Source organism: Takifugu rubripes, chromosome 19 (assembly GCF_901000725.2).
Source record: "Takifugu rubripes chromosome 19, fTakRub1.2, whole genome shotgun sequence".
NCBI classification, from domain to species: domain Eukaryota; kingdom Metazoa; phylum Chordata; class Actinopteri; order Tetraodontiformes; family Tetraodontidae; genus Takifugu; species Takifugu rubripes.
In genome coordinates, this window is record NC_042303.1 from 15309182 (window position 1) to 15325173 (window position 15992).

The 15992-nt window shown below is 47.8% G+C and overlaps 1 protein-coding gene across 1 annotated transcript in view; it reads right to left on the reverse strand.

Moving 5' to 3' along the window:
* Window positions 1–2431: 2431 nt before the first annotated feature.
* LOC101062662 (MICOS complex subunit mic25a-like) overlaps window positions 2432–15992 on the reverse strand; it is a 20486-nt gene continuing 6925 nt past the window's right edge. Inside the window, exons 5-8 of the mRNA XM_011619221.2 lie at window positions 15866–15949; window positions 12134–12204; window positions 9201–9333; window positions 2432–2725 (exon numbers count right to left, since the gene is read on the reverse strand). Of these exons, the coding sequence (XP_011617523.1) occupies window positions 2702–2725; window positions 9201–9333; window positions 12134–12204; window positions 15866–15949 (312 nt within the window). The 3' untranslated portion in view covers window positions 2432–2701. The remainder of the gene's footprint in view (window positions 2726–9200; window positions 9334–12133; window positions 12205–15865; window positions 15950–15992) is intronic.

The following is a 15992-nucleotide window of genomic DNA, read 5'->3' on the forward strand; positions in this document are numbered from 1 at the left end:
GAGAGGAGAGGAGAGGAGGAAATGAGAGGAGAGGTAAGGAGAGGAGAGGAGAGGACAGGAGAGGAGAGGTAAGGAGAGGAGAGGAGAGGAGAGGAGAGGAGAGGAGAGGAGAGGGGGCGGACAGGAGGAGAGGCTGAGAGGAAGGACGAGGAGAGGAGGAGGAGAGGAGAGGAGAGGAGAGGAGAGGAGAGGAGAGGAGAGGTAAGAGGAGGAGAGGAGAGCAGGGGAGGGGAGAGCAGGAAATGAGAGGAGAGGGGAGAGGAGAGGAGAGGAGAGGACAGGAAAGGAGAGGAGAGGAGAGGAGAGGAGAGGAGGAGAGGAGAGGAGAGGGGATTAGGAGAGGATAGAGAGGAGGGGAGGGGAGGGGAGGGGAGAGGAGAGGAGGAAATGAGAGGAGAGGGGAGAGGAGAGGAGGGGAGGGGAGGGGAGAGGAGAGGAGGAAATGAGAGGAGAGGAGAGGAGAGGAGAGGAGAGGAGAGGAGAGGAGAGGAGAGGACAGGAAAGGAGAGGAGAGGAGAGGAGAGGAGGAGGAGAGGAGAGGAGAGGGGATAGGAGAGGAGAGGAGGGGAGGGGAGGGGAGAGGAGAGGAGGAAATGAGAGGAGAGGGGAGAGGAGAGGAGGGGAGGGGAGGGGAGAGGAGAGGAGGAAATGAGAGGAGAGGAGAGGAGAGGAGAGGAGAGGAGAGGAGAGGAGAGGAGAGGAGAGGAGAGGGCACCGCAGTGGACCCTCACGGGTGGGGGGACGTTTCCCACACTGTCCGACTTCCATCGTTAAATCTGAACCGGAGCCGCTCGGAGTCCCTGGATGAGCGCACGTGCTTGTGCAACGCGCAGTTCAAGATGTTTAAGAGGCTCTGGCAGCAATAATTGTTTCTCAGAAAAAACACCTGCAGTGAAGAAGATGGGAAAAAGCAATTACTGTAGGGTGGCTGTGAACATTACTGCAACAAACCGGCACAATTACAGCGTGCACGCGCACCGGGGCCACTCGTGCACGTGTGCTGCAAACTGCTGCATTGGAGTGGCCCGTTGACCCTCCTCACCCTTTTACATGTGGAAATAATATATATATGTGTGTGTGTGTGTGTGTACATGTATATATTTATTTTTATATGTATATATACACATAAAATTGGGTCATTTTGTAAATAAAACACATCCTGATCTGGCCGCGGCAGCCAACCGCACCCGAAACATCTCATAAAAGGCCGCGTTTTCCCAGCCATTGTGCTCTCTTATCCAATATTTTTGTGAAATATCCCTGATATTTGTGTTATTTAGCCGATTTAATTAAAGTGGCGGTTTCTAATAAAAGCCAAATGGCAGATAGTGGTGCCGGGGCTTTCAGCGGCTTGTTTAATCAGAGAATTGCTGAATGGGAGAAGGCAATAACAGAGTGAATAGAGACTGGTATTTGTAAAGAAATGTCAGGCAGAGAGGGGATATGAGAGTCACGGGCTGAAACTTCTAATATGCTGGCTGCCTTATATTAGTAATAAGTGCGTCCCGTCCGCTGGACTGGAGACGCCTAATCCCCCGCTGCGTTCACCGGGAGGTGTCCGCCGGCCCAGGAACAGAACCGGGCCCGCGGACACGCGCTGCCGAGTGGTTCTGCCCTCAGTTTCCCAGGTGGGATCGCAGGTCGCTGCGCGGCGGTCGATGCCGCGGTGTCAAGCAGGCGTCCGGCGGTGATCAATAGATCACTTCTCGCCGCTATGATAAACAAATGCGCTCTGCTGCCGAAGCGCTGACGGCCACCGGCGTGCGCGAGCGCGTGCACGTATCCAGGAAGGAGCGTGCGACCACATTATAAGTCCATTAATATTCCGGGTGTGCGTCTGCAGTGTGACTGTGTGATAACGAGCCTCTGTCGTTCCGAGGGTGGCCAAGCATGTCCGCATATAAGTGGAAACGCATCTTAACTCTCTCACACGCACACACACGCATGCGTGCGTGCGCACGGACACGCACGCGCACACACACACGAGGGGGGTTAAGTTAGCGAACACTGAGTGATGCTGTGTGCTGTGGCTGCGTGCTGACCTTCAGGGTTATCTGGAAGGTTTCTCCACACCTTGCCGCCAGCGCCAACCCTCCCTGTCACCATGGAAACACAAATAGCAGGGACAATACGCGGCCTGTCCGGGGTGTTGCTCGGCGCCGCTGCACGGCGGCGCACGCACACGAGGGTTCACGACGCACGCGACATTGTTCATCTCTCCTCTCCTCCACTTCATTTCTCCTCTCTTAATAACGGGCGTGGTGCATAATCAAGCCCCTGGGCCCGAAACGTATTGTCAGAAGGGTGCACGCGACCCCATTTCCCCCACAGCGGAAGTATTATTAGCGCGTCTTGACAAGCGGAGCGTCTCGTCAGCGAGCGCGCAGCGCAAACACACGCGCCCGCCACACACGGAGACAGACACACAACCTGCAGTCTCATCACCAAACCGCTGGGATTTATTTCAGCCACAGTCGGGGTTGTGCCGGTGCAACCTGACAATAAATCAACAGGTCGTGCACTCCGGAGTGACAGGTCAAGATAATACACTCAGAAATTAAGAAGGACGGCGAGCCGGGAGAAGGATGACGGTTATTCGGTGATGGTGGATAAATAAATGGAGGGATTAATAAGAGAAGCACAGAGGGGCCGGGAAGTGGATGCAGCCACGCTCCTCCTTCGCCTCTTCTGCTCTCCGCTCTCAGCCGTGATTTGTCAGCAGGCTCTGGAAAACAAGAGAGGGAGACAAGGAATGAGGAGGGAAATCAACGGGTTTACATTTCCATTAACAGAACCCAGGAGGAAAGACATAAAAGTCGGGATGGGGAGTGCCGAAAACGCCAGGAAATAGGGCCTCTTCACGTATGTATTATCAGAGAATATCTGGGAATGTTCTCCCCTTTCTCAGCTTCCATCACTTCCTTTTACAAGTGCAATCTGAAAATGGTACCTTTAATTTAAACAATATTGGCTTGTACATTACCATCATATGGGTGACTTGGCGCCGACTCGTGCAGGTAATTACAGCTTTACCGATCCCACAACAGCACAGAGAGCAGCACGCTGGATGCACGCTTCACATTCGATTTCTGAACTCCACCCTAAAATCTAACAGCTTTGCTTTTTACTGGCTTTGTGAGACTCTGCCTGGTTGCCATGGCACCAGCTCTCGGAGCTAAACTGACAACATCAGCGGAGGCTCACGCAGAAGACTGTGAACTGGAAGAACTGCGGTAAAAAGAAGCCATTTTGAGCTTTCGGTGTGCAGGACTGAAGTGGTGCGTGCTGCTTTTGTAACCGGAGGGCCTGATGAAAGACGGGATGTGGATCTACTTTCCATTATTAAAGATTTTATTTAGTAACTGAACACAAAAAAACCCAATTATTTTCCCCTAAATGCTTTTTTGTTTGTGATCTAGGCCAATGCTGCGGTTCTTAGGACATCCCAAATGGTTGTCTATTACTATTTGCACGTCCAAATGTGACCTTACTTGATTAAACAGTCGACATTAAGCAACAACACGAAGACCAACGAAAACAGCCCTCATGAAAGGGCATTTATTTATCGCCACACTGCAGACGACAACAGCTCTTGTGTCTTCATCACGCAACTGAGGGAACAGGGGGGAAGACGGGGTTAGTGGAGCATTAGCTTGTAGCTACTGGGTGGGCTAGTTGGCATGCTAACTACCTCGGCGCCTGGCTGCCAGACAGATACGCCGATGGGCAGGTTAGCTGCTCACTTGCCAAGTGCATCTGAGGGCATCGCAGCCTGTGCCGTTGAATTGGAGATGAGCAGTAACTGTGACGGGGGATTTTCTTTACACTTCCGCTCACGTTCCTCACACAGGGGGGGTGTGTGTGTCTGTGTCTGCACAGGAACACACGTTGAGAGTGCCACTGTCTGTGGATGCAGCAGTTCATGCACACCTTCGCTTTTGCCCGGGCGTTCGGCACGTTGGGCCAGGTCCGCGCAGCATGACGAAGTATTACTCCTCATGCATGTGCATGAGCCGGCTCTTGAAGCGACGCCGACCCCCGACACCTCTGACACCGACTTCAGTCGGAGGTTTCCACAGGTCCAAATCTGGAACGCCACCATCCACGCTTGGATGATTCAAAGACAGGGGCAGAGAGGGCATCCAAATATTTAAGATCTGCCCTGAGATTTAATTACCCAGCTGAGTTTTTAATGAAGACGCAGGACAGTAATTGCTCCTTAGCTATTCCGGAGGGCGACCGTTTGAGCGTCTGACCAGGAAATTGCTTGTTTTATTTGCCTCATTTTGTATTAAATGTTGATTTTTCCTTTACTTTTATGTCTAATTTTGTGGCTATTGTAGCTAAGATACACACAGTTTAGACCTTTCCTCTCACTTGCCCTATTTCATTAGCTATTACCAACATTTAACCACATTAAACTACGGGCTGGATCTGAAATGCTGCACTATTTACACTCGGTTGGAGCAAAAAGAGCAAACATGAGCCGACAAGTTCTCTTCATTACTGCAGACTGGTGCTGAAGACGAAAGGTGTCTGAAGAAATTACATCTAATGTGCTGATTCACAGAAAAGCACGCAGAGCATGCAGACAGGCTCTCCCTCCACCTGCCAGTTTCCACCCAATTAGCGAGCGGTGGAGGCGGCGAGAGACGGCTTCTGTTCCTCGGCCAGGACGCGGCGAGCGTTACAGAAGCCGTGTGTGTGCTTCCCTGGTTCTGTTCTGTTGGGCCATGCGCAGACATGCAGCAACCCCGCAGATAAGCAAATGCGCCAAATCCGAGGATGCGCTCGGCTACACGTGCGCGCCGAGGCAGCAGCCGCGCCCGCTCGCATTTTCTGTGGAAAAACAAAAAATAATAGACGAGTGGAAAATCAATAACTGTCTTCCGCGCTCACCGTTAGCGGCGCTCCCGTCAGCGCCGGAGCAGCGGCGGTTGCCAGGCAGGACCAGCAGAAATGGAGTCGGTTCCGTTTGAACCGGACTGGTTTTGCTGACTGCTCAGCGGTTTACCGGCTGATTAGTGAGAGAAGAAGAAAAGGGGAGCGTAGAACCCCACACGCTGACCAATACGCTCGATAACACGTGGCACTTTCACGCCGTCGTGGGTCAGTTTGGCCCAACCTGCCCCCCCCCCCAGCTCCAGGCTGGTCCCTCCTCACCGGGATGGCAGTCAGCGGAGCGTGACGGCGCGGATCAAACGTTTTTCTGGATGCTGATGGAGTCTTTCTATAGATATGATGGGGGGTGGCGCGCTAAACAATGGAGGGAAGGCACCAGAGTGAGCAACTAATCTCTGCGTGACCTGTGCCTCCAAAGGGTGGTCGCCTTGGAGATGAAGGACGTCATGGTGACAAGTGACGGAAGGAGGGGAAAGAAAGAGACGCGAAGAAAAGACATCAGGCGAGCGAGCGCGTGTGATTGTGAGGAACGAGCAGAGACGTGTCAATATTTCTTCTGGCGTAACGCCGAAGCTGCTCCACGTCGGGTCCGTAGGCTTTCGTGCACGAATCCCACTTGAATTCAGATTTATGTGAGCCTGCCTTTCCACTCACACTCACATCTGCGCGCCTCGGCTTTACCTACGTTACAGTAAGTTAGTCAAATAGAGCAGCTACTGGTCATAAACACGACTGCTGCTGCGTTAGTACCAGCGCATTAATATCTACAGGAGCATTAATATCTACAGGAGCTCCCTCTGGAATAAGGCACAGAGCAAAAATGGCAGCAAAACCTGCGGCTGTGTTATCAGATAAGAGCAGAAAGGCCAAAGCAGGTGCGCGCACACACACACACTCACACTCACACACACACACAGAGTTTTGACTTCCTCTTTACAATTTTAAATCTGGCATTTCTGACCTGGCTCTCATGTTTCCCCTCTTCGGTGTGATTGACATTTCCTCTGTTCCTTCTCTGCTTTGTCGTTCCTTCACTTTTCCGAACAGAAATAACCTTTTCACCTCTAATCTGGAGCCAGAAAGTAAACTATTTATTGGCCAAGTCTGACTACCGGCCGGATTTTAAAATACACTTAAATATCTTGGAATGTCACCAACTATGCAATCAAAGTGGACACTAATGTACAAAATAAATCTGAGGCGGAAGAAGAAAAAGAGTGTAAAGACTATTAAATGGAACACACACACTCTCACACACGGACACTTTAAACCTCCAATAATGGCGATCCGAGAGTAAGATTCTATCAAAAGACACACCAGCAAGGAGACGAAAATCACGAGGCTTCACAGGCCTGCGTGAGCTGACATTTATGGTACACACACACACACACACACACACACACACAGACCCCTGCAGACACACACACACACATATGCATGACAATGAAGCAACCGATGGCAGCGGAGGTGCAGGGCCACAGTCTGAAGCATCAGTCTTTAACAGATGGCAGAGGGCAGAATGTTTAAGAAACACGTGCACGTGCGCGCACACTCAAAAGGTAAAGGAAGTTTTTGAGTGACATTTATGGAAGGCTGTGCCACTGTAGATAGTGAGTTGGGGGGACTTCAAGCAGAAGACAGAAAAAGTGAGATAGATGTGTCGAGATGAGGAGAGTGGCGGAGAAAAGAGATAAGCGCTTCGTTTCTGACTGATTGACAAACAGGCGCCATGACAAAGAGGAAGGTATACAGCAGAGGTATATGCATGGATAAACTCCACCGAAGTCAAGGTGGAGAGCGGAGTGAAGAGAGAACATCGTATTAGACAGATGAAGCTGATTACATCCAGCTTCCAGGAGGAGAAGAAACAAAAGGCAAAGATGAGGAGTGGGAATATGGAGAACCTTAAGGTATCGGCTTCAGACAAAGATTGTTTGGGCAGAATACAGCATTTTCTTTTTAATCACACATAACAAAGGCTCTGCTGTAGAAAATCCTCACAGGCGCGTACGGAGAACAAAAGAATCATGCTTTTAGGCTGCCAGCAGCAAGAATATCTGCCGTCAACTCAACAGCCACGTCATTCCCGGTATTCCCACACAAAGCTGGAAAGTCACAGGGACAGGAAGAGCTGCCTTCGCTCATTAAATCGCTGATATTTCTGCCCAGCAACAGGCAGTGGGGCTGATAAGGACCGGGTCCAGGAGCATTCCACTGGTCAGCTGACAAAAGTCGGGGGCCACGCCCACCAGCCTCTCACCCAATCACAGCCTGGAACACGACCTCAAAAACACCTGAACCGACAGAGGCTCCTCCACCTACTGTCTGTTCAGTCTGGCGCCAGCGCCGTGTTTGTTTAGGTAGAAAATGGATGTTTGAGGAAGACGGCCGAGTCCTTCCTGCCCTTTATTGGCAGCTGGGATCGATGCTGAGCCTCTGACGTGACAGCGTGGCGAGCGCGTTCTCCGGCGGCCTCTATCCTGTTTGCTGTAGGTTTACGAGCGTTTGCATATCCAGCTCATCCGCCCGTATTTGCTTTGTGGACTTGGCCTGGACCCCCAACCTCGTCCCGCGAGGGGGCTCTTGGAGCGAGTGTGGGAATAGATCTCAAATTAAGACCTGAGTCAGTCTCCTCTGAACACGCACGCAGGTTGCGCCTTATCTTGGATACTGTTTGTGATGTGGAATTGGGTTTAAACATTCAAATCAAATTATTATTTGGAGGCCAGGGTAGAAAGAAATCTCCCTATAGCAGCAGAGAAAAGAGGGTTTCCCATTAGAGCCAGTGGCAGATATGCACAGAATATAATATTAGATCTCAAACAGAGATCTGACGATAACGTCGTGGGAACATTCATACATCATTTTATTTCGAAGCACTCCTCAGAAATCTTAAAGGCCAACCTGAAAATCCAACAATCTCCAAAGGAGAAGTGAGGATCACTCTTGAAAAGCAAGATTCCATTTCGGTTGGCTTATCCCGATAAGGAAAGGTTAGAAAGGGGCGCAGTCGGGGATAAAGCGTTTGAACTGCCGACGCTTTCTTCTGCAACCAGGTGCAACGAAAACTTAAATAAATAGCGTGCGGTCGGTCTGGGAGGTGTTGCATCACAGAGGGGGAACCCACGTGCGCACCACCCAAACCAGGACGATCACTGGCGTCGTTTCAGGAAGATTCTCACTAATTCCCTCACGAAAGCTTCTCCTTACAGGAATTCCACTGCAGTCCCTTGGAAGCAGCCTGCAGTTCCTTTTCCATCTGTCTGCTCCTCTCCGCGGCTCGCTCGCCTGCATTCTTCTGACTGTCACTCACACGTCAAAACGCTCTCGTCATAAATATGCCAGATGGAAACTGAATTAGAATTTTCTTTTTTTTAAAGAGAAGCCCAAACCAAACAAACTAGAAAAACAGCTTTCCTTTACTCTGAATTTATACCACTCAATTCTCCAAAACAACAAAGTGGCAAATGGATCTTTTGAACCATCTTTAAAAGGACTGACTGCTTTTATTGTGAGCCTTTGCGTCGCTTTTATCGACCGTTTAAACTGCCAGATTCTCCGATTGTTGTTTGCTGCCTTTTGTCTTCCCAGGAGCAATATCAGTGTATTTTGTCATGATAATAATGTGCAAATTGCCCCATTCATTACTGTTTTTGATGGAAAAATTGGGTGAAATCAGCACTTTGTAGATAAGCACAGGGTCTGAGCGGTATTTGGGAAAGCATCGACAGAAAGCAGAGTGCATTTAAAAGAGCTGAATGCCAAAACTGATTTTAATACACTAATAACGGTGTAATCTTCCCATCACCAAGTTCCAAAATACCTGATGTGATTTATACATAAACCCAGCTACCTCGTCATTATTTAAGTTTTTAAGTCAGTCAAGGATGTGTAGAAGAAGCATTTGTCTCTTCCCCTTTTTGTTGTTCTGAAGCTCCTTCCAGGTTGGGATTCATTAGCTGCCATCTCCCTGTCATCTTTAAAAACCGGAGGCAAATTAAAGCCTCCATCATCCAGGACGCGGTCACGCTGAGTTTGTTACTTAAACACAATCAAGTAGAAGTAACGTTGGAGGCTGCTTTTCACCGTCACTGAGCGATTACAAGGAGTCAGACAAGAGGCCAATCTGCTTGAATACTGATATTTACGAGAGAAAAAAGAAACAAGCGGTTTAAGACTCCTGCTAACTTTTGACAGTGAAAAACTGGGCCGGATTTATCTTCAATAAAGTAGCATCTACGAGGTTTGGGCCTGAACATTTAGGCGCCCGGTAGAGGACGGGTCTGCTCACTGCTCACCTTGGCTCGCTGGACGCAGGCCATGTACTGCTTGGCCAGGCTGGAACAGTGCAGGGTCTGCTGAGGGTTCTCTCTGTAGCACTGGAGCACCTTAGACTGCAGCTCCGTGCAGACCGACGCGGTGTTGCACGTTCTGTGGAGGACAGAGAGGAGGTGCAAATGAGCTCAAAGCATTTTAGCTTCATTTCTGAGCACCGTGAGAGCGGTGAAGCACTGTGGCCCTTCGGTGCCAGCAGCGGGTTCAGGGATGCACACCGGTCTTTAATAATTCATTCAAATCCCAAACACAGGTGCACAAATGCAACTTGACTGATCATTTTAAACATATGTTCAATATCAGGTGGCTAGTGTGAGTCGCTGCAACCATGGGAACATCGGTTCAAGCTTATTTTAATTAACATGATCTTATTAAACCTCCCGGGTGTGAGAAAGTGTCTCGGCTGCGTTTGAAAAGTTTCACATGCTACAGTGTGAAGCCCAGGGAAAGAGATGAATAATACATGTAGAGAGTTTCTCTGGAGTCAAAGTCAAACTTTTTTCCCTTTTTTTATCTTATTTCACAAACAGTACAGGTGTGTAGACAAAGACCAACAATCGTTTTACACAACACAAAGGAACAAACAAAGGAAAACACACACACACTCCGGCAAATGCAGCTAGTGAATGCTAATCCGACATGAGGGTAATCCTCGAGTGCTTTGTTGCTTGTACTAAATTACCTTCTGCAGCGACAGGAAGGATTGAAATATATAAAGGACACACATACACACTCAAAGATGCAGCTTGTTATTCACAGTGCTGCATCCTGTACAAGCTCTCATATCCAGTTTACCAGCAGCTGATAAAAACAGAGCTTGATAGAAAAGAGCAACAGACTAAAGCAAATGAGAACAGATTAGACTCCAACAGAGCAAAACAGCAAATAAACAGTATAGCCACAAAACAGAATACGGCAATAACCAAATAAAATAGGCAAGATAGCGCGAGTTGGTTTTTTTTGTATTGTCCTGATCTACAGCAAAACACAATATAGCTTTAGTCCTTTCTGGTTGCTACCGAGTTCCACCTGTTGCCTCGCGGTGGCGACCAGGAGGTTGTTATAACAACAAGCCCAGATGCCAACTAAGGTGACTGGTTTTTGTTCTGAAACGTTGACTTTCAAAACACAACTGCCCATGTTGGATCACAAACAAAACTTAACTGTAAGAATGTGACAAACGATGCTGATACAGCTGCTGCACGTGCACACACGCACAAACTGGTGTTGGACCTAAACAGAAGCTAAGGGGGGCTGCTTTAGTGGACAAACGTACTGAATTATTGTGTGTGTGTGTGTGTGTGTGACCTGTGCCTTTTAAATGCACTGCAAATGTGTGTGGATGAGATAAACTCCGCTCAAAGGAAATTTCTCTGTGCCGGTGTGTGTATTGTGCTCTGTGTGTGTGTGTTTGTGGTGTGTGTGTGTGTGTGTGTGTGTGTGGTGTGTATGCGTGCGTGCAGCAGAGGGTGAAACGACAAGATTAAATAAATCACTTGCTGAGGGAATATTCATGAAAAGAGAAGTGAATGCAACCTGAGCGAAAAGACAGACAGGGAGTGAATGTGACAGTTAGGAATTAAATGGTAAACAGCGACGCTCCCTGCATGTACAAACAGTTGCCCGTGGCAACCATCACAATTTTTACTTAGCCTTTTGCTATATTGGCATTTGGTTGGCTGGAAGACAGCTCAAAATTAGTGCAGCTGACAGTCATTGAATTGTGAGTCCGGTCACGTGGCGAGGGATGACTGCCCGCCCCACGGATGAGACTACAGCAACTTCATCATTTGGAATGGACACTCAGAGTCTCTGGTTGATTTCACATACTTGGGATTCTTCACAATGCAGTAAGTTAAAAACTGTTGCTGCGCTGCAAAAGATCAAGATCATATTCAGGCAAACGTTCTGACTCCTTCAAAAGCAACACAGGCCTACATGACTGTACTCCGGAAGTGAGGACGGTGTAGTTACTCCCACTGCCGGTAGGGGGAGTGCTGGCTCCCGTGGGCTGCACATCTGTGATCTGATTGGCTGATTGTGTTTCCACTGTTGGCACACACGCACAAAACTGTTCAAATGGGAAGAACATTAAACGGACTGTTTCTGTGTGGAGATGATTCCAGTGTCTCAGGTGCTTAAAACTTAGAAATATATCCAAGCAATCCATTTTTGCTCTTTTCTGCCCGTTGTGAAGAATTTGTCCTGCTGTGTGCTAATAGAACTGCGCTGCAGATTCTTAAAAATCAACTGAGATTTACTTTTAGAGCCTTCTGTTATCCAGATTAACCCAATCGCCCTCACCATGGTAAGTAAGAAACACAATGAGTTTAACAAAGTGATAAAAAGCTGATCTGAGTCTTTACTTTTATGATTTTATGCTGATCTTCACCTCAAAAGCCTCCATTAAAAAAATCTACAACTGGTCATGGGCATGGAAATAAGTAGCCCACAAGTCTATGTTCAGTTTCCAGAAGGGAAAGGTTTATTATCTTGATTAATTTAGGTTATTGTTAATAAATACCAGCACAATTTAGGATGTATCCAACTGTCCTGTTTATTGCCGCCGAGGTGGATGGAATTTGGATTATTGCTGCTGGCAGCAGAGGGAACAGGCAGTAAATGGCTCCTGCTCTGACTGTTTCAGGTATTGTTGTGGAAGTGTTTCACATTTTAATACACCTGCTCAGCAAGGTAGAGGGAAAGGATGTGTTGATGAAGAATAAAGAGGTGAGAACAACAGTTAAAAATAAAACTGAATTAATGAGTCACCTTTCATCTGATCTGCAGTAATCCCAGGCAAGATTTGGGACTAAAACATCAGACTGGAGATCATTTAGAAATGGATGCTGTGATAACAATTTAACCACGGTGACAAAGGTGTTGAAATCTTTACCGGATGCGAGTCTCTGCTTGAGTAGCTGCCTGGTTGTACTGGTCAACAGTCTGCTTGAAGTTGTCAAAGTTCTAGAGGCAGAAAATGAAAAAGGAAGATGAAATCAAGTTAGGATCAAGGTCCTTACTGAAGTGGAGGTGAGGTCACAGGTCAGAGCTGCTCACAGAGGGGCGTGGTGCCGCGAGGATGTCCGAGATCCCCACGGCGACGCCTCTGCAGGCCTCAAAATCATATATTTGCTTCGACTCGCACGTCAGCGAGCCTCTCGCACGTCTTCACTCACAGTAATTACCATTTTAAACCAATAACTGCGCCGCTCATGCTTTTACTTAATTATTCCGTATATTCCCAAAAGATGGGCTGATGTGAGAGGGAAATAATTGAAGTGACTGAGCGAGGAAAGAGATGGCATCAAATACCTCACCGATCGCTAACTCTGCTCCTCCAGTGCCCCCCGGTCATTTTCATATCTCATTATGGCTGATCCACAGACGTGCTTCATCTGAATATTTGTTGCTGGAAGAGTCTCAAGCAACGTCACGGGCATCTTTTACTCCAACCTGATATTCCCCAGTTTTAGAATCTGCCCACTGGTCCAGTCTCTGCACATTTATTAAAGGCTGGTTATAATGTTAAAGTAACGCTAACGCGGTGGCGAGGATAAAGCCATGAGTAAATGACAGGGACTTGGATTTTACCCTAAGGTTGAGGGCTCGGCGGGCACGGGGGGGAGGACTGGGACTTGTGGGAATTCTAGTGTCGAGGTGGAGATATTTAAATTAAAAAAAATAAAGACCAACAGGGATTTAAACCCATGGATACCTCAGATTATGAAACCCTTGAAAAGAAAATCCCACATCTGAATGAAGTGATTCATCAGATTAAATTAAAGAACTTAAATTCTCCTGAGAACACGCCGTTTGATCTCTTCTCAGCTCCTTAAGTTGCTCGCTGTAAAGGCGTTAGAGGTGCTTAAAGAACTGGAGTGGCAGCTGGGGAGCGGGACCGTCCGCTGCCTGTGCCCTTGGGCCATGCATGGCGGAGCGTCCTACACGTCTGATTTTGACAATTCACAGCTAGAAACAAGTAACGCAGCAAGGCTTTAGGCTAAATACAACATTTCAAAGACCATAAAATGGATTGCTAAGAGAACATGCTAGCAAGGCAATGGTGAGGAGAGTTTCCTGTCACTGAACACGAACAAGTTTGACAGAGTTTGCTGTCCTCGTGCTCTAGAAGGTTGAGCAAACCCACTGAAAACGTAGGAGGACCACAAGGCTGTGTATTTGCCACCTTGTTGTAGGTAGACTGAGGCAACAGTCCCAGCTCTCATGACTCCAGACAAGTGGCAGCACTATCACTGTTGCGCACACCTTCTAAGCTCCTCGCCTCTTCCTCATTTGCACCAACAGGGACAAAGGCCCGGCGTGCAGAGGGGGGGGGGAGAGTGAGGATGATAACTCCCAGTGTGGGAAAAGCGAGGTTTGGGGGTTTCTGGAGAGGATTAGTGCGGGAGGACATGTGCTGAGCGAGTATGAGATCGCATACATGCAGGTGTGTGACAAAATCTGTGGTGTTTTGGAGAATGTGAGTGTTCAGATGATCCCTGCATGCATTTCCACTTAAACACCCTCCAGCCACGGTGGATCGAGACGGGCTAATGTCAGGATTGCACGGGAGGGGGTTGTCTTAGGCTCCCCGCTTGGACGAGGGGGGATTAATTTTTCAAGGGGGATTAAAAGAGGTGAATTTTAAACTGAGAGTTGTTTACAAAGTCACGGGGTATGTTGCCAGAAGAACAGAGATACGCTTCACCTGTACCGTCAGAGGAGATGGGGGATGGTTCATAAGTCAATGAAACAGATGAAAGGATGCTGAAAGAGCAGAAGAAACTGTGCTGGTATGTTTTGGAAGGAGTGGAGATTCAAACTGGGTGATGTTACACATGCTATGTGTAAACACGGAACACCCAGTCGCCTCAGTAATGGGCAACAACCACAAACCGGACACAGGAGAGTGCTTCTGTGTGTTTTTCTACACATAATTAACCACATACACACACACTCAGACACACAGTCTCCCTCATACACAGAATTATTAGACTATTAGAAGAGAGCGCTGCTAAAGCAGAGTAAAATGTTGATTCAAGAGGAGATCACACACCAATTATCACCGGATTCTCCTCCTAATCTGCTTGCTCTTACCTTCGGCTTAAATATCTGCCTCAGATCATTAACACGTCCAAACAGCAGCGCTGCTCAATGAGCACGACTCCTTCCACGCGTTCTTAGAATAAATCTCCTATTCAGCCCAGGCGGCTTTAATATTTGACTAATGGCGAATCGAGCTGTCTTCAGAAACACACACGTCGGTTTACTGTACGTGCGTGATCTCTTCAATCACAATACCAAATCTCAGCAGTTATTCATCTGAGCTCAACTGGGATATTTTACAGGGACAGGATGAGTGGAAGGGAGAAAATGGTAAAGGAGAGGAAGAATGGAAGACGAGATTGAAAAATGAAGGAGGGAAATGGACGTCCGCTCAGGGTACAGTGTCAATTTAATGCACAGTCCATATAGCCTCTTTATCTCTTGCTCTCAGTCCCCTTCCTCCTCTCTTCCTCATCCACATGCAGGTCAGCCATGGGCAAGTGAGGGGGGGGGGTGATGGAAAAGCGGCTGCAGTGGCGAGTGGAGAAAGATAGAGCATCCTCCGCTCTTCTGCCAATCAGCCTCTTCCTTCAACCGTTGCAGCACACGCTGCCCGCTGCATGGCGTGCCTTTAACTTGCCTATGTAAAAGGTTTTCTCTGGGGCCTAAAGGAGGTGAGTGCTGGGGACCAGATAAGGTCCCTGCATGCCTGATGGGTGCTGCCAGACGGAGAGGGGAATGTAAAGAGAGGTAAAGGGGAAGTGTAAAGAGAAGGGAGAAGATGTGGGTGTGATGGACAGAGACATAGGAGAAAGAGTGTTTGTGTTCAGCTTTCAGTGCTCGTATAGCCTCTTTTAAGGGTCCAGTGTGTACTGTTTCTTATTATACTGCCGGAAATTTAATCTAATAAACGTAAAAGTGCTTACTGTGCTAACTTGATTCAAAGCCCTGTGATATTTTTAATCATTTTTACATCAATGGGACCCTGGGTTTTCCTTCCGTTACCTCACTCTCTTCTATCTCCTCCATTGGTTCAAACGTGTCCTTCACTGAAGTTCTTGCCTGATTTTTGTACATTACTCATAAATCCAGCTTTTAACAAGCTGCTCAGCTTCGGGCTTTTACAGAGCCAAATATCAACAATCCATTAGTCTGCAGGTAGAAGGAACACAGGTCATAATTTCTTAAAAGCACCTATACTTAACCATTTTCCTTTTTTCTGAGAAGACCACTCGGATGGCAGAAAGGACGCATCGAGCAAAGACAAAACAAACCAGAAGAAGGAGAAGAAGTGCTGCTCCATCAACAAGAAGGAAAACTTTCATTGATTACATTTAAGCACCATGACAACACGGAGGCCTGACATTTCCAGACCCAACAGGCTGTCTGGTGTCACAAGAACTTTATTTTCCGAGGACAGAGTGAGATATCACTCCAAACCTTCATCACAGAATAAAACGTTCTGCCTAAACAATGACAGCGTTTGTTGTATATGTGGCTTCATTCAGTGCAAACATTTTGACACCATTGAACACTTGAAGAAACATCATGATCTGATCATGTGGAAAATAGTTCTTACTTTTTTCTCCAGTATTTCTAGCTGTTCTTTGTAGAAGCCGGAGATACTCGCCAGCTCCTTCTCTTTACTCTCCAACTGCCTGGCCTGAGGAAAGACAGAGAAAGAGGAGTAAAGGAGTAAAGTAAAG